A 25,874-nucleotide genomic window follows, 5' to 3' on the forward strand; every position below is an offset into this window, starting at 1 on the left:
CTCCTCAATCTGCTGGAGAGTATCCATTCTGTCTGATACAGAGAAAAAAACCTTTAATGCTGATAATACTTGGAAATGGGTTAGTGTACTGGACAGCGTTTACATTTTTTAGAAATGTGTAGTGACTCAGGAGCATAAGCACCTTTACGAGAGCATAGTTAAGCAGAATAGGATCTGAAACTCCACAACTGGCCATTACCAAACTGCAGCGGGGGAGGGCTTTTGAAAATGGAAAGGTAATGAATAAGTCAATGCAATTTCAGAAGCAGTGTATGCATGCACACATGCCCAGATGTATTTAGTTTAGCCCTGCCATTCCTTCTAGCTTCTTCTATAACCTGCCAGTATTAAAGAATAAATCTTGCTCTCATCCAGTGTCTTGCTCCCCACCTTTTCTTGCTTCCAACCCTGATACCTATTACCTAAGAAGATCTCTTTGCACCTCCATGTCGTTAACTGCATCCCATTAACTGAAAACACCCTCATCTTTCTAGATGAAGAGCAAAAGGGTAGGAACTATTGTTTGAATATTATCAGAATTTATAAAAGTCAACAGGATGATGACATACAGTATGAATGATGCCACCCAAAGTGGAGGAAAAATGCTGCAGTCCTTCCTCATGCAAGATTTGCAGTGGCATCACTGGGACTTTTGCTTCAGCAATAGCTTGTAGAACTGACCTAAAAAAATTTACACAGAATATAAATTGAATTTATGACATAACAAATAATATTTAATATATAGCATTGAATGCATATACATCAATATCAGTGCTGTAACAACAAAACAGAACTCGTAAAATTAGCAGCAGTTTTTTGCAAGTACAAAAATACACATTTTTTTCAGAACATATATAATAGCAAAATTTATCAGGATATATTATACAAACTCAAAGCATTTAGATAATGCATTACTTTTAATATATTATATGATGTTTTAGATGCTGCATAATAAAATTACATGTGTTCTGCTTGCAATAATACATAATGCCATTTACAGCAGTGTTAAGAAACTATTCACAACTTAAACACAAAAAGAACAAGCCAACGAAGCACAAGATATGAAACACACAGAGTTGCGAGGTGTTAGTTACAAGCTTCAGCATTTCTCTTTACGTATTTTTGAGCTTATTTTTTTCTTTCCTTTGCAGTGTGAAAGAAATAACTACACCTATCGAACATACCTTATAAACATACAGAAAACAATACACTTATTCCTTGGAGGACAATGAAGGTAATACCTATCAGTTTCAGAACAGTAGTATAGTACCACAGATCTATGCTGACTTTGCACACTACATCAAAACCACAAAGGACTGGGACTCACATCCGCAAGGCTCAACACACGAGTGGTCAAGGGGAGAGGCCCAGCAGGCACCCTGCTGCCCTGGCAGGCTCAGAGAACAGGGTGCTGCTCTTAATTTCCTTCTGGGACCCATCCAGATTTTGGGGAGATTTCTGTTTGCTTGTTTTTTAGCAATTTTTATTATTCTTACAATGTTCTTGCAAAGCTTTATGTGGGAACATTACTCAGACAGTTTCCTAAAAAAAGAAAAGCTGTGAATCTGGGAACTGCTCAATTACATTTGAACAACCTGGATATTAAACTTAAAATGAACACACATTAAAACCCAAGGCATTTTCTTTATGGTGTTTATTTTAAGCATTAAGATTCCTCCGCAAAAAAGCTTTGGTCAGTCTCTTCAAACTTTGGATTGTTGTAATGCTCTTCTAGACCTCCTCTTTGATCTTGGATCATGAAGTCTGTCTCTTCCTGTGATTCTCAGAGGTAACGGCTGAATGTCAGGCTTAATCAAATAGCCGTCGACTCCGTCAGTAGGCTTCAGGGGTGCTGGCCTGCTGTTGAGCTCCATTGAGCCCCTCTCAGCCAAAGCGTCGGTAGGTTGTGGACATGGTGGCACCTTGGTAGGTGTAACCAAATAGTCATCATCTGCTTCAGCGGCAGTGTCTTCAGGTTTCTTTAGCGGCTGAAAAGTGCTATCAAAAGGGGAGGAGGTTTCAGTTGGGGTAAACACAGATTGGTCTGAAAACTGAGAGAAAGCACTGTCCAGAGAGCTCATTGATGACACAGATGGAGATGTCCCAGGAGAAGACAGGCTAGAAGAGCTAAATCCTGAGCAAATATTTAATCCCTCTGGCATTGGAGGCAGGAGGCAATGGGACAAGTCTTTCTTTTCAACGTTCTGGTTTGTGTTGTCACTTTTACCAACGTTAATCCCTATAATCAAGCTCTGATTGATAAGCTTTTGCCCTTCCATCTGCAATGACCGAAGCTGACGGAGATAGTCTTCATCCTCATGAAACAGGACAACATCACAGCTGGCTTTGCGTGTTGCCTTCTCATGACCATCACCAATGCGGGCAAAGTTGGAAGCGAGGAGGCCAATTGCAGGCTCTGAGGAGCGCCTGTGCCTCCTCAAGGTTTTGAGAGCATCTGAGGTGGCTGCTGAAGAGCAGCCCAGTGCACTGGAGCAGAGAGACTCATTCTCTGAGTTTTCTTGTGATGAAAACTTACGGTGTACGTCAACAGAAATTGTCAACTGTTTCGATTTGGTTTTACTTTGGATTTCATCTACCTCTGTCTGCTCCGAATCACCATCACTCAGAGTGAAGACAGACTCCCTGCTCCTGTTATCCTGATCTCGGTTCTTAATCCAGTCACTAGAAGAAGAGTCAGCTTCATCATTTGCCTCGTTTTCCAGGCTGTCATACGAAGAGTCATTCAGATGGAGAGAAACAGCATCTGCAAGGACAAATCAAGTGTTAACATACCAGTGACTGAACCACCCTGCTGAGAAGCAGCTGCATTTTTTTTTCAGCAAGGTCCTACACACGGTTAGAGGCAATCCCAAGCACAAATGCAGGCTGGGCAGAGAATGGATTGAGAGCAGTCCTGAGGAAAAAGACTTGGGAGTGTTGGTGGGTGAGAAGCTCAACATGGCCCAGCAATGTGCACTTGCAGCCCGGAAGCCCAACTGTATCCTGGGCTGCATCAAAAGAAGTGTGACCAGCAGGTCAAGGGAGGTGATTGTCCTCCTCTATTCCACTCTCATGAGACCCATCTGGAGTACTGCATCCAGCTCTGAGGCCCCCAACGCAAGAAGGACATGGACCTGTTGGAGTGAGTCTAGAAGACAGCCACACAGATGATCAGAGGGCTGGAGCACCTCTCCTGTGAGGACAGGCTGAGAGAGTTGGCGTTGTCCAGCCTGGAGAAGAGAAGGCTCTGGGGTCACCTCGTAGCAGCCTTTCAGTACCAAAAGTAGGCTTACAAGAAAGCTGGAGTGGGACATTTTACAAGGGCATGTAGTGACAGGACAAGGGGGAATGGCTTTAAACTGAAAGAGGGCGGATTTAGATTAGATATTGAGAAGAAATTCTTTACCGTGAGGGTGGTGAGGCCCTGGCACAGGCTGCCCAGAGCAGCTGTGGCTGCCCCATCCCTGGCAGTGCTCAAGGCCAGGCTGGATGGGGCTGTGAGCAGCCTGGTCTGGTGGGAGGTGTCCCTGCCCATGGCAGGGGGGTGGACTAGGTGATCTTTAAAGGTCCCTTCCAACCCAGACCATTCTATGATTCTAAGTATCCTTTACTCTCAGGAGTATTTGCCCTTTAAAGATTCTTCAGGCAGAAATGCCAAAAATTTCAGAAAAAGTTACTGTCCTATTTTGAAGTAGAAAAACTGAAATGAATGCTAAGTTGCAGTTCAGTCAAGAAACGTATGATAAAGGCACAAATAAGGGTTAGGTTTTTTTGTAGTTTGTTTGCGGTTTTTTTAAGCGTGGAATGTTTAGTGCTAGGCAATCCAGCTATAAACAATAATTTATATACAGTATATTCAACCAGTAATTTATGTTTTTCTTTTTGCTAATGAATATTGAAAGCAACATTTAACCTTTCTTTCCTTCTTTTAGAGAAATGAAGAAAATGGGGCATACTTTGTACTTTTAGGGTCTTCCAGGAATTACAGTATCTTTAAGAGCAACACTATGAAGAAAGTTCTACTCTCAGTTTAAACAGCCACCTCATTTCCACTGAGCAGTGCACACTCGGGCCCTATTCTGTATATGCGATAATTGGAATTACATTAAATCTCTTTTGCTCTGGGCTGTGCTAAGCTGACTTATCTCACATTTGTAGCAGAGTTCACGCATGGGCAGTCCCCATGCCTCAGTGCATGCCTGAAAACTTGTTCAGTTGCTGTAAGCTATTGTGGGTCTGAACTCTTGAGTTGTAGCACATCCTAGCACTGCAGATCCCATGTGCTTCCACTCTTGGGGAGGAGGCAGGCCAAATTTCACTGGATTTCACCAATTTCACTGGAGGCAGAGCATGAGGAGTTTGGGACAGCCACACTGAGTCAGTCTGGCATGCCAGAGCAAGTGCCATTACCACTTTTAGTATAGATCAGCTGTGCCAAATTTTATTTTACAGAAACCCTGCTTTAGAAATATTTTAAGGAGAGGCCCAAAACTCCTGTAAAAATCAATACTATCACAGAATAGTTGGAGAGAAAAAGAGCATTAATGATATTCTGGAATGTTCTGCCAACTAGTCTGTCAGACATTTTCAGTCACCAGTTCCATGACTTTTCTGTGCTAGTAGCAAAATCTGGATGTCCCATTGAAACTCTGGAGAGCTCTCTTTTGATGATGAAGAATAGACACTTTCAACCCTAATATAACGGTGTGACAGCTGGACTGCAACCATTATAACCAATAATTATTATTATATTGTTGATCACTGACTTCCAGTTATTCGGGGAAAACATAGGCTGGGGCAAAAATTCTAGACTTGAGATGAAACCTTCTCCAGATTTTTTTCTTTTTTTTTTTTCTTTGTTTCCCCTCCACCCTTTTTTAACACAGTGCCTCAGATGACTGGAATAGGAGAAATGGATTCTTTGGAACAGCATTTTGTGATAAGGTCCAGGTCTATGATAAGCTGAATCAGTGAACAGCAGTATCTGGGAACACCACATAAAGAGGGAACAGCATTATTCCATGGAATATACTGATCTTTTGCCTGGCCGAGTTTAGCTAACAGGATTGAAACATCATCTGTTACCTGAGCTGTTCTCTCTCTTGCATGTCATCAGTATTTCTCCAAAGAGGGAGGTAATTTCCTCTCCAAAAATCCTGCAGCAGTTCTCAGTGAGGAACTGTACCAGACTAGAAATCTGCAACAAAGCAACGGGAAAGAGATGTCTTGTCAGAGCTTCCATTATTCCACTCAGGGCAAGCTCACCATACAGATGAGGAACAGGAGCAAACTGCCCATCCATGATGTGCTCCCTTACAGCCAGGAACTCCTCTCCTGATCTCCTGGGCCTGAGAGGAAAACAGATAGGCCCAGGTAAAATGTCCCAGGATGCATCCCGGTATACATCTTTTCCATTTCTACTCTGTCCTGTTCCAGGTTTACCACAACCAGAGATCTTTTTGATGACAGTAGCACTTTGCTAATACACTCGGTATAGCTTTATGATATCACTCCCCTTCTTCCAGGCAGATTATGAATATGGATCAACGAATGTTTCTAGAACCCTGATAAGTGGACAAGTCCTGATGTAAAGAGGTACTGACTGTTTTTGTGTTTATAATCAACAGCCTGGTTGAACAGGATGAAGGTTGGTTTGGGTTTTTACTACACTGCAGTGTCTCTTACCTTTTTTGTAAATTCACTTTCTATATCAGGAGTGGAGGAAACAGGAGGCCAGAGCAAGCTAGGTGCAATGCAGATAGCCAGATTAAATGCATTCATCTGGTTCTCTTCAGATCGCCTTTCTATACCATGCAGTACTCCAAAGATGTAACGTAAGAGAACAACATTAGCTCTGGGGAGCTGCTCTATTAACCTGAAAACATACACAAATTTAATTCTTCAAATTAGTGACTGGACAAAAATAAAACCATTTTCCATAGATACACACAAGTCAAGACAGTGAAAATACAGAAAGAGCGTAACATGGTCCACCAATTAAATTAGGGAGTGTGTCAAAGAGGTGTTCTTGTTCAGCTGCTTTCCCTCTCCTAGCAGTTTTCTGGAAGGACAGAGAACACCCTAACACATAATGAAAAACACACTCTGTCAAACTAATGAACCAAGTACAATGTATGACATGAAACTGTATTTCACCTAAGTTGCCTCATAATTCACTATTCACTTAACCAAACAGTTCAGTTTGCCATAAGTATATATGTATGTAAGTACACGTGAGGTCACCTAGTGCACCAAGCTCTGTTTCCCATGACATAAGTTTTGCCCACTTTCTGTTTTGTATCACCTGCAAGGGTGCAGGCTTCCCTTGTCGCTATGCTCCTGTATTTCATTCACAGTTCCATCTTGGCTTCAAAAAAGTCACTAAAATTTGAAATGAATGAGGGGGAATATATGAGGAATTGATTTCAACTACCCTTTCACCTAGGATCTCAAAGTTCCCTGCAGATTATTTTGGATTTGGTATCAGGCAGAAATGCAGGTCTTGAATAGTGTATTTATAAATACTATAAATACCATTTTTTCATGAGAGGATATTCATTTGTTTACTGATATCCACAAAGGCAGAAAAGCAGGACAAAACAGAGTCAGAAAATTGTCCCATAGAGGCAATCGCTTAAGTATATATTCAATGATCTGTCATACATGAAGATATTGTTAGCATCTATTTAAAGGAAAAAAATAATTGTAGGTTCAAGATTTGGGATTCTGCCTTCTGGGATATAAATTCATAGGAAAAGAATACAGAGAATATAAGTAACTCTACCTTTGGATGCTTTTTATCTTCTCTTCATTATTTCCTTGATCCATCACAGAGACCCACTTATCACAGAGCTGGGATGACAAAATGCTACCTGGGATGTTGCGAAGAAAATCCTTACCAAGAGAAAAGAAGAACAAAACGCATGAACAGCTGTTCTGGAGCAAGGGAGGGAGTAGGAATAAGAACGCAGTTACAAGAGGATGTATCAGTAGGATAACACTGGCTGACAAGCATCTTGTTACACACAGCAACAAAAACCAGCAGAAAATCACCTGAGATAAAGAAGTACTTTGGATTATGCTTAGAGTGAATATTTTCCTGCCCTTCCTCACCCTTCCCTGTCAAAATAGAGGCATTTGGAAACTTCATCTGCTATTGCTGAACTAAAAAATCTGCAGTGGGACCAATAATTTTGATGCTGCATATCTGTCTTATCACTTCACCTCATCTTCAGTCCCTGTTTCTTCTCCTTAGGTGACAAGCTTCAATATCTCCAGACCATAAGCATTCCAAGGCACCCCCACCTTCCTTCCTCTAATCAGTCCCTTTCGGTAATGGAGTACTTACACTGGTCATGGGTAGTCTTGCTGCTCCTTTTCTAAATACCTCAAGCACTGGCAGGCAAGTTGTTGCAACTTGGGAAGAAGCCCATATCCTAGCTTCCCAAACAAGCTAGGGTAAGGGAAGCTATGATGCCCATGAATAACACATTTGCTCTTATGTGGTAACTCTTCACTGTTATAAACACTAAGCAGTTCCCCCTCAGTGAAACCGTTACCATGGGATGAGTATTGCACCCCAGCAGTTTGCATGGTGCAGCTGTCCTGACCTAAAGGAATGTTATAAATCCACCAGTAGGAAAGTAATTGTGCTTCCTCACCCATAGCAAAAGGAATGGCTTTCTCCAATAAAAATATTCCACCAAACCACTGCTTGCTTGAGAATGGAGATTACTATTTCTTTTAAGCAAAAACTACACACAAAGAGATGCACTGCAATAAAACAAGAAAAAGAAATATGATGATCCTCCTTGTAGCTGAAATTTTAATGAACTCTTGGGGTGCTTTTTGCAGAAGGAACATTGTTTTTAACATACAAGTCTATAAGAAAAGGTAATGCATGGGAAAATCAACCCAAATATTTTGAGCAACACTATACACTCACTAGGATATGTAGTGTAGGGTATTACCAATGAGTAAGGAGACAGGTCTGCAAATCTGCTTTTCTAGTATTTCATTGACTTTAAGCAGAGACAGAGAGAGTAACAGGTTATAACAGAGAGAGACCAGGTTATAGCTGAGACCTCAGGAAAGCTGGCAGCAAAATAAGCTGGCTAGACCTCTCCTCCATCCTAATTCAATGGAAACCCCCTTTGGAGATCCTCACAACGTTACTGTGCCAGTCCATTCTTCTTAATTGAGCCCACCAAATCTTCTTTGGGCCTGTCCCTGGGAGAAGTCCTACTTGTTTGTGCCTAGGATCTGCGCTGCTCTCAAAAAGGGGGAAAGGAATGTTCTTCACATACCTTAAACAAAGATGCTGTCACAAATATGGATTCACAGGCTAGGTCCACCTCAGCACCTGAATCAAGCTTCTCCTTGAGCTCTTTGCAGGTTTTTGCACTTCCAGAGCGTCTGAAAATACCCTCAGTGGACGGACCTTCTTGGTAAAGGAGGGAAAGCATGTCCTAAACAACATTAAAAGGCAGAGAGGCTTTCTCAGAAATATCTTTTAATGTCCAGTGCCATTAAAATGTAGTTTTGCCAGTTCTGCTGAAGGTGAAAAGCTCTGAGTCCTAAAAAAGCTCACAAAGCGAACGCAAGTCAAAGCTCACCCTCCAAGCCAAACCAAACTGCACAGGAAAGCTGTGGTCTGGGGCACTGATTTTGGAAAACATCCCCTCAGAAATACTGTGCTGCCACTGCTGAGCACTAACCTCCTCCATGATCTTCCAGGATCTATGCAAGTTTTAGCCAAGTCATTTAAATATATAAACATTGTGGTATGGGAAAAGGAGAGTGGTCTACCTAATCCAAAGCTCTGCATCTGACAGCGGCTTCAGCCAGACACCGCTTTGCAGGAAGATATGAGACCCTCACTGCTCATCAGTGTGTTCAATATTATCACCGACCAGAGATGAAGACTTCTGTTCCATGCCTGATGTCTGAAAAAAATGAGATTTTATCTAAGCTGGAAAGTGCTTTGTTAATATCTACCTGCACTTCTACAGCAGATCAGAGTCAGATTTTTACCCCCTTTGCTTCTTGTGAGTGGTATCGTACTCTGCAAACAGCTCAGGGCTGTTAGTGGGACCACCTCCGGGGCAAGGTGCTCCCACCTAGGAGGTCACCCAGAGAGGAATAAAGCTTGGTTCACGGCTCCTCTGAAGCCAATGAAGCTGCAAAGGAATAAACAGGTAGGCAGCTCACTACATTAAATATTTAAAAGGAAAGGGAAAACAAGAAGATTCCTGCTTAGCTTTTAAAATAACAGGAGAGGCTGATTTCTTCTGCTAAATAAGAGAGGAAAACGAGCAGAAAAGGAAATGCTGAAATCAGAGGCCTCTCCTGAGGTAATATGTACATAATATTTTCCAGCTGCTTAATTCTCTGCTGTCTCCTGTGGGTCACCTCTCAGACATGCTGGTTACCTCTACCCAGGCCTGGTCCAAGTGATGTGAAATTTGTCAAGTTTGTCTCTTCTGAGGGAGAAAAGCATGCAGGCAGTCTCTGGGATTATGTACATGCACGCAGTGGTCTGAGGACCAAGTTACCAAAAGAGACGGCAATAAAGGGTACACTGGGGAAGAGTTTCTTGTCATTAAACCAAGTTACTGTAACAGTGATAGCTAAGCGGTGGCATTTGATGAATTTCCTAGTCAAGGCTGTAAGGTAGGTCTTCCTGACACACAGCAGTGCAAACAAGTCTAATGGAAACTATTATTTCTACTTTTCTTTGATGTTTCTTTCTTGCTCTTGCAGAAGTTGAAAGCCAAGCATTCATGTAAGTGCAGACACCTTGGAGGAGCACCTTCATGGCAGCAGGATTTATGCCAGCATTGCCATCTTTTTCCAGGAGTTTAGAGCTCTGCTGTCAAAACAAGCTGAGTTCAACAGCACAGGATCTTAGCATATAAGCAAATGCTTTGAAAATATATTTTACATAAAATACCCACAAGAAAAAACTGGGAAGTCCCTCTTAAAGTAGCAAACCTAGACAAAATTATATGAATTAAGCTAACGGTGTAAGACAATTCAGTGTGGCAATGGCTAAAAGAGAGCCCTTCAGCTGTGAAAGCAAGTTTGAAGCTCTGAAGCAGAGGTATCAAATATGCCTGCAGCATTCATCCCTGATATGTTCCTTCTTTTGCAGGTAAATCCCACACAGTCCCTCAGATGCAGTATTCCATTCTCCAGAGTTGCTGCATGAAATCAAAAGTAAGTTATATTTTGTAGCATAAACAGAGTGTTTGAGATTCAAGGCACAAATTTTACCAAGCTATGATTTTATGCTTAGTAACTTTGGGTTTTTTTTCAGATAAAAATTCGTTAATATTTATGTTTTGGAGAAATTTCTGAAATGCAGCATTGGCTCATCTCTCAAATAGAGTGAATAAGGGACCAGGTTCTTCCAGAGTCCATCTCTGGAGGGCTTATTTAAATAACCTAAATGATAAAAATGCACACCTCTCCCTCAAAAGAAAATAACAAACCCACACTATTAAAAGACCTGAAAATTCCTGGTATGATTCACTACCCAGGCAGTGCTAAAGCAGCGCATCAAGCACAAGCTTTGGAGATAAACCATCTCTTCCTGTAAACTGGTGTAAACCCACTGATTTCAGTGAGGTTCTGGCAAGTTGTTCCAGCCGAAAGTTGGGTTGTTAGGATGAGGGGCTCAATCCTGCAGGGCTCACTCCCACTCCCTACATGTTTCAATTGCTGCACTGATAACAGGGCAGCCCTCAGTCCTGACCAAAAATGCCACACAATTGCCTTAATTATGCCTAAGAATGGGCTTTAGGTCAACATTTTTCATGTTCCTGAACTGTTTTTGTGAGCAACCACAGCATTAGTGCTCCCTTGAGACAGGATGAAAAGATGCTCTTACAGGCTCCACCTTCCCACCTATTTTTGCAGTGGTGCTGCCAGATCAAAAATGAGGACCCAGAGTGCTTGCCTGCTGTGGGATGCCTTCAAGAAAGGCTCTGAAACTGTCTGCTTAAGGGCAGGTAGCGTTTGTATGCACACGCAGGCTGTCTGTATGGGACAGTAGATGCCACATTTATGGAGTTGGGGATTTTACAGAGATCTTTGGAGTGGTTTAAAAAGTGTGTGTGAACGTGGCATTTATTTACACTGAGTAAGTGAGGATTAGGGAACCAGCCTTCCAGTGTGGGCTATAAAGAAGAAACAGCTCAGAGCAGCAGACAAATCACATACATTTCTCAAGCTGTTTGTTATTAACCAGGCCTGACCACAGCATATGTTAAAAACCAAAGTTCTTGCTGAGAACCACAAATGAGGTTTCCTTCTGGTTGCTCTGCTTGGGTAATTTCAGTGTCCCGTTTACAAAGTGTCCCCATGTTCTCATTCACTACACAAAGAATTTCCACCACTGTAAGAGCCAGCCCTGAGCCTGGGACTCACCAAGAGGGGTTTGGGCAGGTTGTCATCCTCACAGATGGCTGTTAGCAAGAGGCCGAAGAGCTTCCCAGGAGCAGCAGATGTTGAGGAGAGGGGTGCATTGTCCAAGTGAGTGCCTGGGCCACGCCAAAAAGCCCAATTTATGATAGATCTTTTCCTTTTAAATGACTTTTGGCTTAAGTCTGCGGGAAGAGAAAGGTATTTATTAGAGCAAATGCATTTCAATTCTAATTCCAGTATTTGTTTTGCGGTGGTTACTATGGTTTCAAAGGAAAAAATGTCATGAACTCAACCAACTCCCTGGCATCCAGCTAAGCCTAAACCACCATACACATACCTGTGCATGTGTGTATGGAGAATGTGCTGCCTTACCCATGCTCTTAAGAGGATCACCAGCATCTGCACTGCACTGCTGGACCACAGTGTCAGCACTGAGTGCAGGATGGCAAACCTCAGCCCGCTGACTTTACACCAAGCTGGACTGTGCTAAATAACTCATTTCTTACCCACAGGTGCAAAACCACAGACATTTTATTTGGAAAAAAAATAATACATAAACACCACCACCCTCACCTTGGCTTGCTGTCTGGAGGCATCCTAATTCCCCTGGTAATGAGACAGAGCACCCACTCTCCCCACAAGTAACACCACAGAATCAGCTAATGGGGTGAGACATTTTCAGCCCAGGAAAATTCGCCACCTTTGCTCTCTTCTCCACAAAGCAAGTGTATCATTAGTGTCCTCGCTCTAAGCATTTACTGACCATGGCCCAGGGATGGTGCTTGCCCTTTAATCAATGCCTTCCAGATGGCATTTCAGCATGCTGCCAACACACTGATGGGCTCCTTTTGTCTTCATTGATTTTAACATATTTAATGAGTTATCTAAAGAGCACCACTAATTGAAGCTCTTATTTGCAGTGTATAGAGAAGGAAATAATGGTATTGGGATACAAAAAAGGGGGTTTTGTATGACCTTTCTCAACATCAGCCAATATAAAGTCTTCTTAACAGCACAGGCTAATGCTAAAGGTGGGTTGAGACTGTTTATGTTGAAAGTGCTAACTGGGAAAAACTTACTCTGATATATTTTTCCTTTTCTAGATGTTTTCAAAGAAAGTCAGCTTTGATTTAGTTGTTTGCCTACCCTATGCACCTTTCTGTTAGTGGTTCTTCCCTCAGCCAAACATTTTGCTTTCTGCTGTTTTAGAGGGCAGAGGGTAGAAGAAAGGTTTGCAGAAGTAAGGATTGTGGTATAATACCAGAATTTTTCTCCTGTACTTCACTACACTTGCTTTTTAGCCCAAATAGTGATTTTCATCATATGCCATTCCATTCTAGGAGATCATGCTCCCTTTGGGAATGGGCGGGAGACTTTTTATTAGAGGCTTACAGGATAAAAAGCTACAGTGTAACTCAAAATGTGAACATATGAATGTGAAAGCCTGATGAAAAATTCTTTTTGCAAAAAAAAATTAAGGAGGATATAAATTTTAAGGAGTCCAAAGATTCATGAAATACAAGCTTGGCAGCGTCTAAAGCTTTACTTGACACGTCATGTTTTGGGAGAATATAACTAACCTATAACTTTCAAATGTTTGGGTTTTTTTCTTTAAGATGAACTGGATATTAGCACAAGAATATGGTTTGCTTCACTTGGAGTTCTACTGACACAATGGCAAATACTGGTGATTTTTTCTGGCAAACCTGTAGATCTCAGTGGAAATAAAAATTAAGAAGAAATGCTATTTTGGAGAACAAGGAATAGCAGAAGTAGAAAAAATAAGGTTTTGAAATTAGGAACTTTTCTTAGTCTCTCACTGTTTGCTCCGCTCCTAAAAGCCATGTCTCAAATTGACAACGTGAGCAAGGGGTAACTGTGATTAACTGCAGCTCTCTCCTGGGACAGGAAGGAAATCAGCGTTCTTCAACATAGCAGGGCCGAAACCAACAACTGATGTATGGCAATGAAATGCCATGTCACTTACAAAACTAACATTCATGAAACAACAGGAAAACTCATCCAGAATTTTCATATCCTCTTTTCTAAGGATTTGAAAAGTCTTAAGGTAAAGAGCAGATGAGAAGGGGAGGATGTATACTTTATTTTCTTGAATCTGTGCAAAGGTACACCACTAGGAGAAGCCCGGCCTGCTCTCAGCCAAGACAGATGCCAATTATTGCTCCGCAGAAGTACTTCCATACAAGAGCCTTGCTCTGGCGGATTATTCTAGGCCAGAATCAGAAAAAAAAGCAATACTTCCTTGGGTGCAGATCTTGCTCAGAGCTCACAGCAGCCATCTATTCTGCTTATATTTTACATGCAGGGAATTTCTATTTATAGATAGTGTCCCAGGCGTGCAAGTGGCATTTCCACTTCTTGCAAACTAAGCAGAAACTTCTAAATAAAGCCTGAGATCTATTTAACTTGTAACATCCTTTCTGATCAACCTCCTAACTGCCAAACAGTTTTCAAAGACCTCCTTTCTATATTGAGACCAACCTGTTGAAATTTTGCTTTCTATTTTAACAGACAATTAAATAATAATTTGGATTACAGGCTAGCCAATGACAGCAGTCGGCTCTTTCAAGTTAAACTTCAAACAAATCAGTATTTACAATACTTTTTAGACATGCTCATAAGCATCACTTAATGGCTGTGTTTAACGGGTAGGCGACCTAGTATTCCTATTACGTTCTGAAAGGCTGCAGGAGAGGCAACAGGAACGCTCCAGTTCTTCCACACAGTAAATTCTTCTGTACTTTTTTAAACCATCCTGCCAGGTCAGCTGTTGCAACTACACCGCTACAGTTAGTGTTCACACAGCTGCTTACTTCACATGATGGCCAGTTATCAGTCATTTCTGCCTGTCAACACCTACAATGCTTTCTAACCACGGTGCATGCTGGTACAACTGGGCAGCTACTCCTTGCTGCCTCCAGAAGGGACAGCATGTCCAGCACAGTGGTATCAGTGCAGGGAAGTGATGGGAGGGAGGATAGCACAGCATGTCTGGCAGTGAAATGTGGGGTTACAGACGCTGTTCCCTGTCAATTTGCCCTGTATGTGGTAGCGCGTCTAGTGGTTACCTAAGAACATAGATTTGGGCTTGCTGATCTGAAGATGAGCCCAAAGCCAGATCATAGCCTTGGCTTGCACACAGGTACCCTTCATCATTTTCTGAAACTAAAATAAGTGAGGAGTTGGGGAGTTGGGAAGAGCACAATGAACAGAGCTGTATGCAAGATACTCTGTTTTGCAAGCCGGCAGACCTATACATCACTTTAAAAGGTGTTGTCTGGTGAAAGTAGGAAAGGTGAATGGCCTAAAAGGCTCTTTCTCCACTTAGTGCAGTCCCTGTGCATGACATGCAGGCTGCCGCAGGCTTCCGCTGCCCCAGAGCCAGCCTCCCCTCCCCTCCTGTGGCTTGCACAGCACCACTGACAACACATCTGCATTAGAACTTTACAGGCCTGATTTGCATTTATATTTTCTCTTGCCAGTCAACGTCAGCTGCCAACCGGGGCCTGTAAACCTAATTACACCCCTTTGCTAGATTGCCTCATTCTTAAAATATGCCATGAAGTAATATATGATACAAATTACTGGGAAGGGGGTGATGAAGGCGTGTGGAAAGGAAATTAATTTATATAAAATGCAATCAATTTCCGGAATAATTTGTAACAGACACTGGTATAGCCTCACTATATTTAATTTCTAACAACATTACAAATGGATTCTATTTGTATATTGTGGGAAATCTTAGCTATTGGAGAGTGCACTGGATAACAGTGTGCATGTTATTTTTGATTATACAGTCATTAATGGTGAAGTAGGGCAGAGTTCCTAACTGAGCTCAGTATGCCAGTGTGTTAAGCACAATAAAAACATACCATGGGATGCATCCTTGCCTACAGAGTTTTTAGTCTAATGCCCAATCCTGTAAATATCTCATTCATTTTACTCATGAACAAAGAGCAGTCATTGTGTCATTGACAAGAGAGTGCAAAACAGAGAGCTGGTGCTCCTATTTTTGCAGCACCAAGGCCAAAAGCAGAAGAAAACATTACTGTCTTCATTTACTCAAAAAGAACTGAAATAAAGAAGTTGCATTTGCTCACCTCATCTAGATACTCAAGTACATGCCTAGGCTTTGCCGCGTGAGGGTCCCTGTAAGGCAGGTGTGCAGTCCTAAGTACCTTGTTGAGATAAAAGATGCTGCCAAACATTGCATGGGAATTCTGTGCTGAAGTCAAGCCTTGACTTCTGAACCGCAAAACCACTCTGCCTTGCTACAGAGCATAGCAAGGGCTGCAGAGAGAAGCTCAGCTAATAAACTTACAAAAAATTGCAGGGGAGAGATCTTGTCTTTCTTTTCCTGGTTTTAGAACAACCATTTGACAGGCAGCTTGTCAAAATGTAACTTAACAAAGATGACACACATACAACAGCACACTGAAATCAGGGAGAGCTACATTGCAAAATCCCCGGTGCAGCTGGAAGGTACATCTGCATGCTCCTCTTGGCTTTCCACCACGCCCCCACCCCAGCACGTTTGCTTTCTATAGCAGAGCCAGAGAGATAGCCAGGCTGTGGGTGAACGATGCTGGGGTGAGCAGGGCAACATACCATTCAGCTGCTGGCACACAGCCAGGCGGCTTGGCTTCAGCACAAACTGGCACTGCAGCTCCTGGGGCAGCTGCTCTGTCAAGAAGGACCCCTGAAGCTGCCTGGGGCAGGCACAGTGCTTTGATCCGTGGGGCATAGCGTCACGAATGTGGCTCATTTTAATTCCAAAGGGATATTCATGTCCTGTTCAAAGAGAAATCATAATAATCTGTGTTGGATTGACTGGAGACTTGCAAAACTCCATCTGCCTTGGAGGAAAAGCAGATTTTGCATGCTGGCCTGCAGCATTTTCTCTCTCGGTAATCTCAGAATTGATGCTTTTCTGCATATTTACATGGGCATAAATCATACACTGGCAGACATAGAGTTATTGTGTTTGGTGTAATTAAACAGATGTAAAAGTAAAATCAGACCTATTACAGCTGTATCACATAAAAGCCCACCAGAAAAAATACACATGACTATTTCTGAATTCAGTGTTTATTCTTTCTGCTGCTCTGCTTGTGGCACTGAAAGTTAGGTATTGGTTGCTCATATTATTCTGGTAAGAAATGAGATTTTGGGAGCAATCATCGATCAAATTTTTGCTGAGCATGCAAAACCAAAAAAATCCAGTGTGAAAGTGATCTTTCCTCCCTCTCTGTGGTAAGTGCAACAGCCATCAACTCAGTCAAACGAGACACAATTATGGTTCCTGTCTGAGCCTGGAACAGGAAGGAAACATTAATCACAGGGCTAATGCAAATGAGCTAGGCTTGGCATTAACCAGCATCTTTGGGGACTACACAGAGGCAATTCATTTCTGGAGAAGCTTTCAAAATGCCACCAGAAAGATATTTTTCGGACTTGTCTGAAGACCTGGCATTGAAATATATTAAATGTGGACGCATTGTTAAGATGTTTTAGTTAACTTGGCACTTAAGACTCTGATAGTGGAAGAGACATTATTTGAGGTTATAGGTAGTGTGAAGCAGAAGCATATTCAAACTCTGCTTCTGATGTCTACCTATGATAAAAGCTAGCCATATCTAATAAACCTTTGCATAAATATCAAGAACAGCATCAATTTTATATCAGACTCTTCCTTCCCAAGGATTGTAACTTGAATTTGCAGTGAGAGAGAGTCAGTCAATTACAAAGGCCTTTCCCATTTCTGAATTCTCTGGTTCTATGTATAAAACCATGGCTGTGACTTTATCTGAAGAAGCTACATGTAATAGTCAGAAAGACAAAGTCTGGTATGTTTCAAAGACAAAATAGTTTGGACTGTCTATAAGGTGCACATTTTATAAATACTAATGTTGTCTGACTCCAGCAAAGCATTTGTAGCTAAAGTTGCTTTAAGAAGGAATGCTAAGATTTACTGGGGTTAGATTTGCAGGAGGAAACCAGAAAATCTACAAACTTTTCTTTTCTAATCATCTGTGAACTCATACAGCACAAGTAATGCTGGGCTTCTAAAGCAGAAGGTTCTTAGTAATGGGAAGGGATTTGTTCTCATTGAATCATGGGCCAAAATCAAATCACTCCATCCAATCACTTCTGAGATTTGGGTTGATTCCCAGGAAGCAAATATTTCAAAAAGCATTTTAGAAAGTGAATAAGCAGTAATTTGCTCCTTATCAGAGGGGAGATGTCAGCCAGTAAGAGAAATACAGCATTAGACAAGGACCTCTTGAATCAGCTGAGTTGTGGAAGAATGGAAGATTTCTCAAAACTCTGCTGAGTTTTGCTGAGGAGGGGAGTAAACAATGCTATGGAGGTGTAGGAAGAAATATGGTAAAGCTGGACCGGCTCCAGTAAAGGAGGTTAGTGAGTGGAGCGGCTGACTGTAGAAAGACTGAGGCTCATGCAGCAAAATTGGAGCAGAAGAAAATGAACTTTTTCAACTTCTTAGTGACACAAGCAGACAATTGCTCTTCAAAACAAAGGATCAGCATCTGACTAGCTCCCAAATAGGCAAACTTGCGTGACAGGGAAGTAAGAGAAAAAAAAGGAAAAACAAAACAGAAGAGGAAATTGCGTTTCAGTCTTCTCTGTATTTCTTGCTTCCTTCAGCACTAAAAACTGAGTGAACGTTGAAAAACAAAACTATGTTAAGAACTTACCAATAAGAGGGTAAGGAGCATCTTCTCTTCCTGAAATCACCCACAGCTTGTAGTCTTTTTCAGAGCCCTTTAAAATCAAAATTAAGAACGTTTGACCGCCATTAACAAGAGGTTCGTGTTAGGTTTCTCACAATAAAGATAATCTGCATGTTGTCAGTGGGATCAAAGGAGCCCCCTTACTTTTGCAGTGCCCAAATTTGCCACCAGCAAAGCTTCTGAATTGTGTCTGTCCTGTGCAATGTGGTTTATGTGACCAGGGTCAAGCTCCCAGAAGTGAGAGGGGCTGGAGCCCACCATCTCATTTCTGAAGGAAAAGAGGAAGATTCGCACCAGTTCTTTCACTGTTCCTGGAAGCAGAGGAGGTCACAGCCTGCCAGGACTCAGGACTGCTGTTGAGGCTAGACTAAGATGTTGGCCACACCAGACCCCGCAGTCACGTAGCTGAGTTGGTCCCCAGCTCATGTGTTTTCTCATTCCCAGGAGGCTGGAAATGAGGCAGCCCCCAGCATGATTGGGACCTCTGGCTCCGGGTGCTTCTCCTGGTTCCCAGCACATCTGTGCCCCACTTCTCCCTGCTGGTGCTGAGCAGCACTCATCCCCAAGGAGAGACAAGTCTGATCCGCTGGAGGGATTACAGATAAGCAGCGCAAAGCAGAGGCCTGCTGCAGAGTGTGTGGCAGGCTGTGGGCAGTTCATGTGAGCTAAGGTGACCCTTCAGCTCCGTCCTGAGTACCAGGGTAACTGCATCCTCTGGGACATGCTCTGGCACACAGGGATCCCCAGCCTCATACCTGAGACCTCTGCTGCACCGTCTCCCCAGTTCCTCTACAGCCCTTGCCAAGTGGCAGGTGTGGAGGCTTGTCAGCCAACAGCATCCCATGCCTTGCACTGGAGAGCAGGGCAGGAGCATCATCGCCCGAGACCTGAGCCCATATTGATGATGCTAAGGCGAGGATGATACCCAAGGGGCTCCTGGCACTCAGCACTGCTCCAAAATCTCCTTGTAGGGCTGCCATCAGCCCTTTTGTGCAGCCCTTTTGTGTGGAACAGCTTGGGATTGCTGAATGGTGCTTTAAGATTGCTGAGTCCTCTTTTAAAATTTACAGCAGAGAGGATAAATTTACATCAAAGGAGATAATTTCCAGAGGACTGGAGACTGTGAACATCTTTGGGAAAAGCTGCGTAAAACCGCTGATTTAAAAGCCAATTCTAAATATTGCCTTTAGCATAAATATACAACCCAATGTTACAGTTTAATTGAAGCAGGAGAATGGTACATTACTGCAGATATGACAGTGAGATAATAGAAATAAAAAGAATGGCATTTAATAGAAACCATTTTTTCAAGACAAAAGGTAATAGCAAGTGGATAAATACACCGTATGAAAAGTGATCTATTATACTTTAAATCCCTTTTCAGTGACACTGCTAAATCAGGATAATTAAAATATAAAAAGTTTTCTGGCTACAAAAGGTGATAAATGCCTCGTGATAGTATGTATTTAGCTCTAAAATTAAATCTTACCTCCTTTTAAACAGATTTGCCTACTATACTGCATTGTCTGGACCTTCACCCAGTGCCCCCAGAGCTCTTGGACTTTCTACTCCCTGTACTCACCCAGTGTAATGCTAATAGACCAAATAAAGCCTTCGCAGTTTGCTCTCTGACTGACAGAGCTTTCTGGCCCATATTAGCACTGCTGTTAAGTTAGCTAGCAGGGGGCAGAAGGAAAATAAATAGGCTTTGGAGACATCTCTGATGCCTCAGGGCAAGCAGCCAGGAGCAAATAAATACAGCTGAGGAGCACAAGAAAGGGTATTTACTTTTCCTTTTAAATATATATATGAAAGGGTTTGTCGCAGTGAAGAGGAAGCTAGGGAAGGGGAAGAGCTAGTAAGCGCAGTTTCAGGAGACAGACTGCTCATCTCTCAATTGCAAATGTCCTTTATGGGCTTTATGAGGCCATTTGTCAGTATAAATGTGACTGTCCCAGAAAAGTCAGCAAGTGTACTTATGGAGCTGGAAACCCAAGGCCCTTCTTTCTGCCCCACTTGATAATTTGGAACAGATGATCAATGCCATTCTGCACAAACTAGTTGTCATTTTACCAGAGCAACCACAGAGGGAAAAACCCTGATGTGTTAAACCAGAGTGAACTCAGCCAACGTAATAGCCCATTAATCACACAACATGTGAAATGTAGTTTTTATAATTGCCATTGAAAAGTCATAGAGCTCCTTTCAAGTGGTTCTCTCTGGACATAAATAAAAAAAACTTGCAGCGGCACATAAGGAAAAGCTTCCTTGCAGTCAGAACAACCCTGAGAGGGGGTTGGGTGTTTGTGTGATACACAGACTACAGCTTAATTTATTTAGCTTGTTTGATTTTATTACTAATCTTGTGATATGCCTCTAATGAAAGAGGCTTTATGCCATGAAGATGCAGTGAAAAAAAGTTGTATATTACTTGGGCAGATAATTCTGCAGGCAAGATTTTACATTTTTTGGATGGCTTTCATTCTTTTTCCACTTGAAATAAAAACATAACAAGGAGGAAAGAATTGGTTGTGATACATACAAAAGAACACAAAGCTGGTTTTGTGTTCTGAGCCTCCTCCTGCTCATCTCAAACAAAATATTCTCTCCTAATACTACCATTTCCCTGGGTTTTCTGCACACAAAATGAGGAAGTGCAAATGACAACCATAAAACGGGTAAAACTGAAGCACATCATAATAAAGACTTGCAGCTGTAATACAGCATAGTCTCTTGATTTTTGGTGCAGACTGTGGGAGACAATCTGCAATTAAAATCCTAGTTTTAACTCATATCTTATCCTTTTCACCTTGCTACCCCTCCATCAACTCCGGAGCTACCTTAATGGGACAGACTGCTGGATCCTGAGCTCAGGCCAGAGCCTCAGCCCTGGTGTAAATGGGATGTCTGAGCCATAACAAGATGGCTAGACAGAAACTGCTCTGCCTGGGAAATACCAAGCTAGCAGAATAGGTCCCTGGATGCATTAAAAGCCGTTAAGTAAGGGATAATGAATGTTAGGGAAGGCAAATTCTGAAGTTACTCCAACTTTTGCTGTGGGTCTCCAGAAGCCCCAGAGAAGCACAAGAGTGGCATTTTGGTCATATTTAACTCTTCACACTCAGGGCTGTGGTAAGGAAAGACTTGTCAGATGCCACACAATGAGATCAACACATGCATCAGGAGTAAGACGTTAAAAAAAATCTTGTCAACCAAATAGCAGACTGACAGGCAAGTTAAGAAGCTATTATCCAGGAGCTTCTATGACCATCGATGTTGGTTGGAGCCACACTGTGAAACAATGAAGGAAACAGAATAAGGGAACCAGAATTTTTGTCCCTTGCACTGATTCACTACTATACCTGAAACACTACCTTGTCTGTTTTAAGGCAAAGCAAGCCACCTGAGGCACTACTTGATCTACTAGGGATCACTGCAGCTACTTGGTGCACTACCCTGCATTATTGTAAGTCCTGTAAGAGGCTTTTCCAAACCGTTTCAGGACATTGCTTAAATTGGGTGCATTCAGATTCTGTGCAATCGCTCAGTTACATTCGTATCTCACTTAGCAATAAAGGTCCATGGATATTTAGAGTGTGGACACTTGAGAGCAGTGCTTGTACTTGTAATCTGAGGACATGTCTGATTATGAATGTTTGCACATTTTGAAATGAACTAACAATCAGGTCAGTAGGTTTCATGTTCACACTGAAGTATGCAAAAGGAGCTGTATCAAACTCTCACCTCTTGTGTCAAGATATCTCCTCCTAGGCAACAGCAAAATAGATTTAAAAGCCACTTCAAACATGATGGATCCCTTACAGGGATGAGAGACTTACTCAAAACTTTTAAGGCACTTGATGACCTCTGGAAATCTACACAGCAATGGACTTTTACTTACCTTCAACAACACCGAATTGCTATGATAAAGGATTTCATTAATATTCATATCCTAAAACTTGGAAAAAGTGCAAGAAAAGATTTGGTTATTAAAAGTGACTACAAAAAGACTCATTAAAACTGGTGCAAGGACTTACGTTAATTCCCAGCTGCTGCAGAGCCATCAGAATTACATCATTTGCTGTATCAACATTAGTTACACTTAGAGTTTTTGACTGTGAACAGAAAAAAGGAGAAGAGGAAAAGGGCATTAAGAATTTGCATTTGTGAGCAGTATCTGAAGTACAATAGCTTTGTGTAATTAATTGTTGGAAAAATTGAGAGTATTCTGTTAAAATTTCACTTGATAATTAAGTTATACTACATAGGTAAAGATCCAGCTATCTGAGGCCAACGTTTGACTCCTCTGCTTTGTTACATACTCTCTGTATATGTTCCCCACCTTCCCAACAGCTCCATCAGAAGGCAGAGTGCCATGATTACTGGGGGACAAGACTTCCACATTAAAATATGCAAAAAGACACCGCCACTAACTGCACTTTAGACACTGCATAAGAGAACTGTAATGGTTTAATCTAAAAGCATGCAAGTTTCCTTTGAAAAAATGAAATATTTCAGTGGGTGTTTTCAGTGAAGTAAGAGGTTCTCATATCAATTATTAATAATTTCTGTTTTTTTCTACTGAAGAACTCCCTGGCAAGAAAATACTGTACACAGACTGTTCATCTCTATATCCTTTGCCACATTGTATATAGGTTTCTCAAAGCTTGATTTCGCTTAGTACCGGAAGCACTTCCTCCTGGTAATTTTTCATCCAGTTAAAATGCTACCTCTCCAGCATCCTCCAAAATCTGCTGATCGGCAGTATGGAAAAGCATGGATCAGCAGAAATGCCACTTTCTAAATAGTTACAGCGACCAGCACAAAGTGCCAAGCTTTGTGTCAGAGGAAGTGTTGCTTTCCACAAGGCAGTCTTTCCAGAGTCAGATTTCAGCACCTGCTGCCTGGCACCAGTAGGATTCCCATACAACTGGGCAGTGCTCGGTACCTCAGCATCATGGGCTGCTCTTATGCAGGGCAGCGCATTTCAAACACCCCAGGTTTAATGCCTCCATCTTCAGCCTTGGCAGGATGTGGCAGCACTGATGCCATCGCCTTGCAAAGGCGAGAACAAGCAGGGAGAGCGTGTCCAGAGTGTTTTTTGCTTGCACTGTAACATCCACACTGGCCTCACTTCCAAACCGACAGGCAGCTCCCACACATCAAGCCCAAGTTACTAAGCCCTCTTTAGAGGCATGCTGGTTTGGCTCCGCTAACAAGACAACACAGAGTTTGGACTGCAGCTGGTTCATGGCCAGCCTAAAGCCCTGGCAGGACAAACACATGCCCACTGCAACAAACTGTCCAAGTGCATCCAATGGCCCAAAGAAGGGAAGGTAGGGAAGGTGGTAGAGGCAGGATGCAAATGTTCACTGCCAGTCCCAAGACAGTTTGCTGTACCCTGCTACCCTGTGTAGCATATCAATTTTACACTGGCCATAGATGTTCAGGTGAAACAAGCCTCTGACATTTTGCATTTAGAAAAGATCTGAGTTGTACAGTCCCTGACTGTAACAAGATGCCATGGCAATAAAAGGAAAGTAGTGAGAATTCAGTATATCTTGCTTCAGGACATATCTGAACGCTCATACCATAAAAAATTTAACATTTGCCTGAAGCAATGACATCTGGCTCTCAGGAGTAGGTCAGCGCATTTGCATAAGTTTTGCTCTTGGCTAGAATACAGTAAAATGGTTTGTGCTTTGTGTTCAGCCTTCCTTACCCTCCAAAAATGAAATAGTTCTTGGGCTTCTCCAGCTGCTGCAGCACAGGGACCACAGTGCCATAAGAACTATTTGCATCACAAAGTTTCCATCTGTTCCTCCTCTGTTTTATTACTGATAATAGCTAGACTACAGTGTGTCGTTTCTAGGACTGTTAGGATCAGGAAACAGTATTTGGCACATGAGCTAATTATAGCTAAGGACAAAAGACATTTTATAAAAAACCCAAACCCTGATGTACAAGAGTACAACACCTGAGTGTGTGTATGATTTACAGTCATTTATACCTGAGCATATCTTGATCTGCAGTTCTGGATTTGAACTACTACAAATATTGTTACTGTTTATTAAGCTTTGCCTTAGTGACCTGGTAATTCTAACTATTATCGTTTACCTCAATAACGATTTTCAAAAAAAAAAAAAAAAAAAAAAAGGCAGACTTCTTTATGCTTACATCTACGCAAATACAGAATTCTAAGTGAAGATTCACTGTTGGGCAAAGACCTCCAATGAAGTCTGACTTCTGTCAAAATTTCTCATGTCCTTGCAAATGCTCTTAGGCTTCTGAGCATGAAATACAGATCTTACAAGCACAGAAAAAGAAGACAAATATATAAGAAACAGAGGAAGAATGGATGGATTATCACTGAATGCTAGGGTATCCCTACGGAACTGGCTCTATACAAGAATTTAGTTTAAAATGGTTAAAAAGGACTTAGTAAAAAAGGTGCAAATCACTTTGTAGATGACCTTTCTTTACCAATTTACTTTGTGCCTATGAATTTACCAGCATCAGTTAGTTGATGAAAATCATGCTTAAGGCAATTTCAGGGTGTTCATATACACAGCTTTACTGACTTATGACCATTATAAGCAATAAAACACACTGCAACTTTGCAGAACTGAATGAAGGCAGCTGTGGGTTTAGATCAGTTTTACAAGCACAAAAAGGGTACATTGTACTGGCATTTCCGAAGATGCTTATGCATAAGTTCCGCTAGAGGTGTTCCTTGGGACTTCATACTGTACAGTCTTTAGTTTGTGTGCCAGAATCAGTATTTCTTACCAAGCACAATGTCTTTAAAATGGAACTCATGTATTAAACACAGGAAACAAGCATTTCAGGGCTGCATATGACAAGCCTTTTCAAGGGACTGGATCCTTAAAGAAGGCTGCAAACTAAAAGAACCCTCCCAATATCCAAAGGATTTACAGGTGACTAGCACTCATAGGTGACATGAATCTAGATCCCCATTTAGCTCAAGAGCACTTACATATGCACAAGTTCCCACGTCCTTTGCAATTATCTTCAGAGGAATGCTTTTAGGGTAGTCTTTTTCCTTCTCTTCTCTTATTTGACTGACAAAACAAGTACAAAACAAGTAAATTTTTAATATTGTAAACATAAATAGCAAGATGGAGATTTAAATAGCAATTGAGCAGTAGCTGGATAAGAAGCAGACCGTCTGCAGATGTACTGCAACAGAAAGATCTCTAAGGACAAGAAAGCATCCAGAAGTATCTGGAAGGGATGCTGACTGTGACCCTCAGTAATGCCCTATTGTATTAAACTTCATTGTAGAAACCAGGGTAAGCAGCAGAGAAACTGCATTCAAAAAATCAAGTTAAAACTACCCATCATTGTGATGGCTAGGTCTGCAAACAGGCTCCTACTGGAATCAGTTACATTCCATTGCATGGACCAGTTCAAAGGACCAAACAGGAGAAGAGTGAATTAGAAATCATTCCTAGAAAAGATGATCTAAACAACCCCAGGAACTCTGAAGAATCACAGAAAAAAAAAACCCCTCAACCAAAAGAACTAGGTGACCAGAAAACAAAACCGTCACTAATAATTTTCTGTCCAAACACTGACTGAAATAAGACAGCTCTGTTTATGCAAACCCTCCCACCATACCCTCCAGCTTGGGATACACTTTGTAAGACCAAA

The 25,874-nt window shown here is 41.9% G+C and overlaps 1 protein-coding gene across 2 annotated transcripts in view; it reads right to left on the reverse strand.

Moving 5' to 3' along the window:
- Nucleotides 1-25,874, reverse strand: part of ARHGAP20 (Rho GTPase activating protein 20) — a 63,839-nt gene continuing 37,965 nt past the window's right edge. Inside the window, exons 6-15 of one of the 2 annotated variants that reach the window (XM_055702969.1) lie at nucleotides 25,198-25,282; nucleotides 22,238-22,315; nucleotides 18,165-18,231; nucleotides 16,057-16,239; nucleotides 11,431-11,609; nucleotides 8,307-8,468; nucleotides 6,785-6,894; nucleotides 5,686-5,875; nucleotides 5,086-5,197; nucleotides 2-2,764 (exon numbers count right to left, since the gene is read on the reverse strand). In XM_055702969.1, the coding sequence (XP_055558944.1) occupies nucleotides 1,704-2,764; nucleotides 5,086-5,197; nucleotides 5,686-5,875; nucleotides 6,785-6,894; nucleotides 8,307-8,468; nucleotides 11,431-11,609; nucleotides 16,057-16,239; nucleotides 18,165-18,231; nucleotides 22,238-22,315; nucleotides 25,198-25,282 (2,227 nt within the window). In that variant the 3' untranslated portion in view covers nucleotides 2-1,703. Of the gene's footprint in view, nucleotides 2,765-5,085; nucleotides 5,198-5,685; nucleotides 5,876-6,784; nucleotides 6,895-8,306; nucleotides 8,469-11,430; nucleotides 11,610-16,056; nucleotides 16,240-18,164; nucleotides 18,232-22,237; nucleotides 22,316-25,197; nucleotides 25,283-25,874 lie in introns of both variants that reach the window. The other variant, XM_055702970.1, reaches the window with a different exon arrangement.

Source organism: Falco cherrug, chromosome 2 (genome assembly GCF_023634085.1).
Source record: "Falco cherrug isolate bFalChe1 chromosome 2, bFalChe1.pri, whole genome shotgun sequence".
NCBI lineage: Eukaryota > Metazoa > Chordata > Aves > Falconiformes > Falconidae > Falco > Falco cherrug.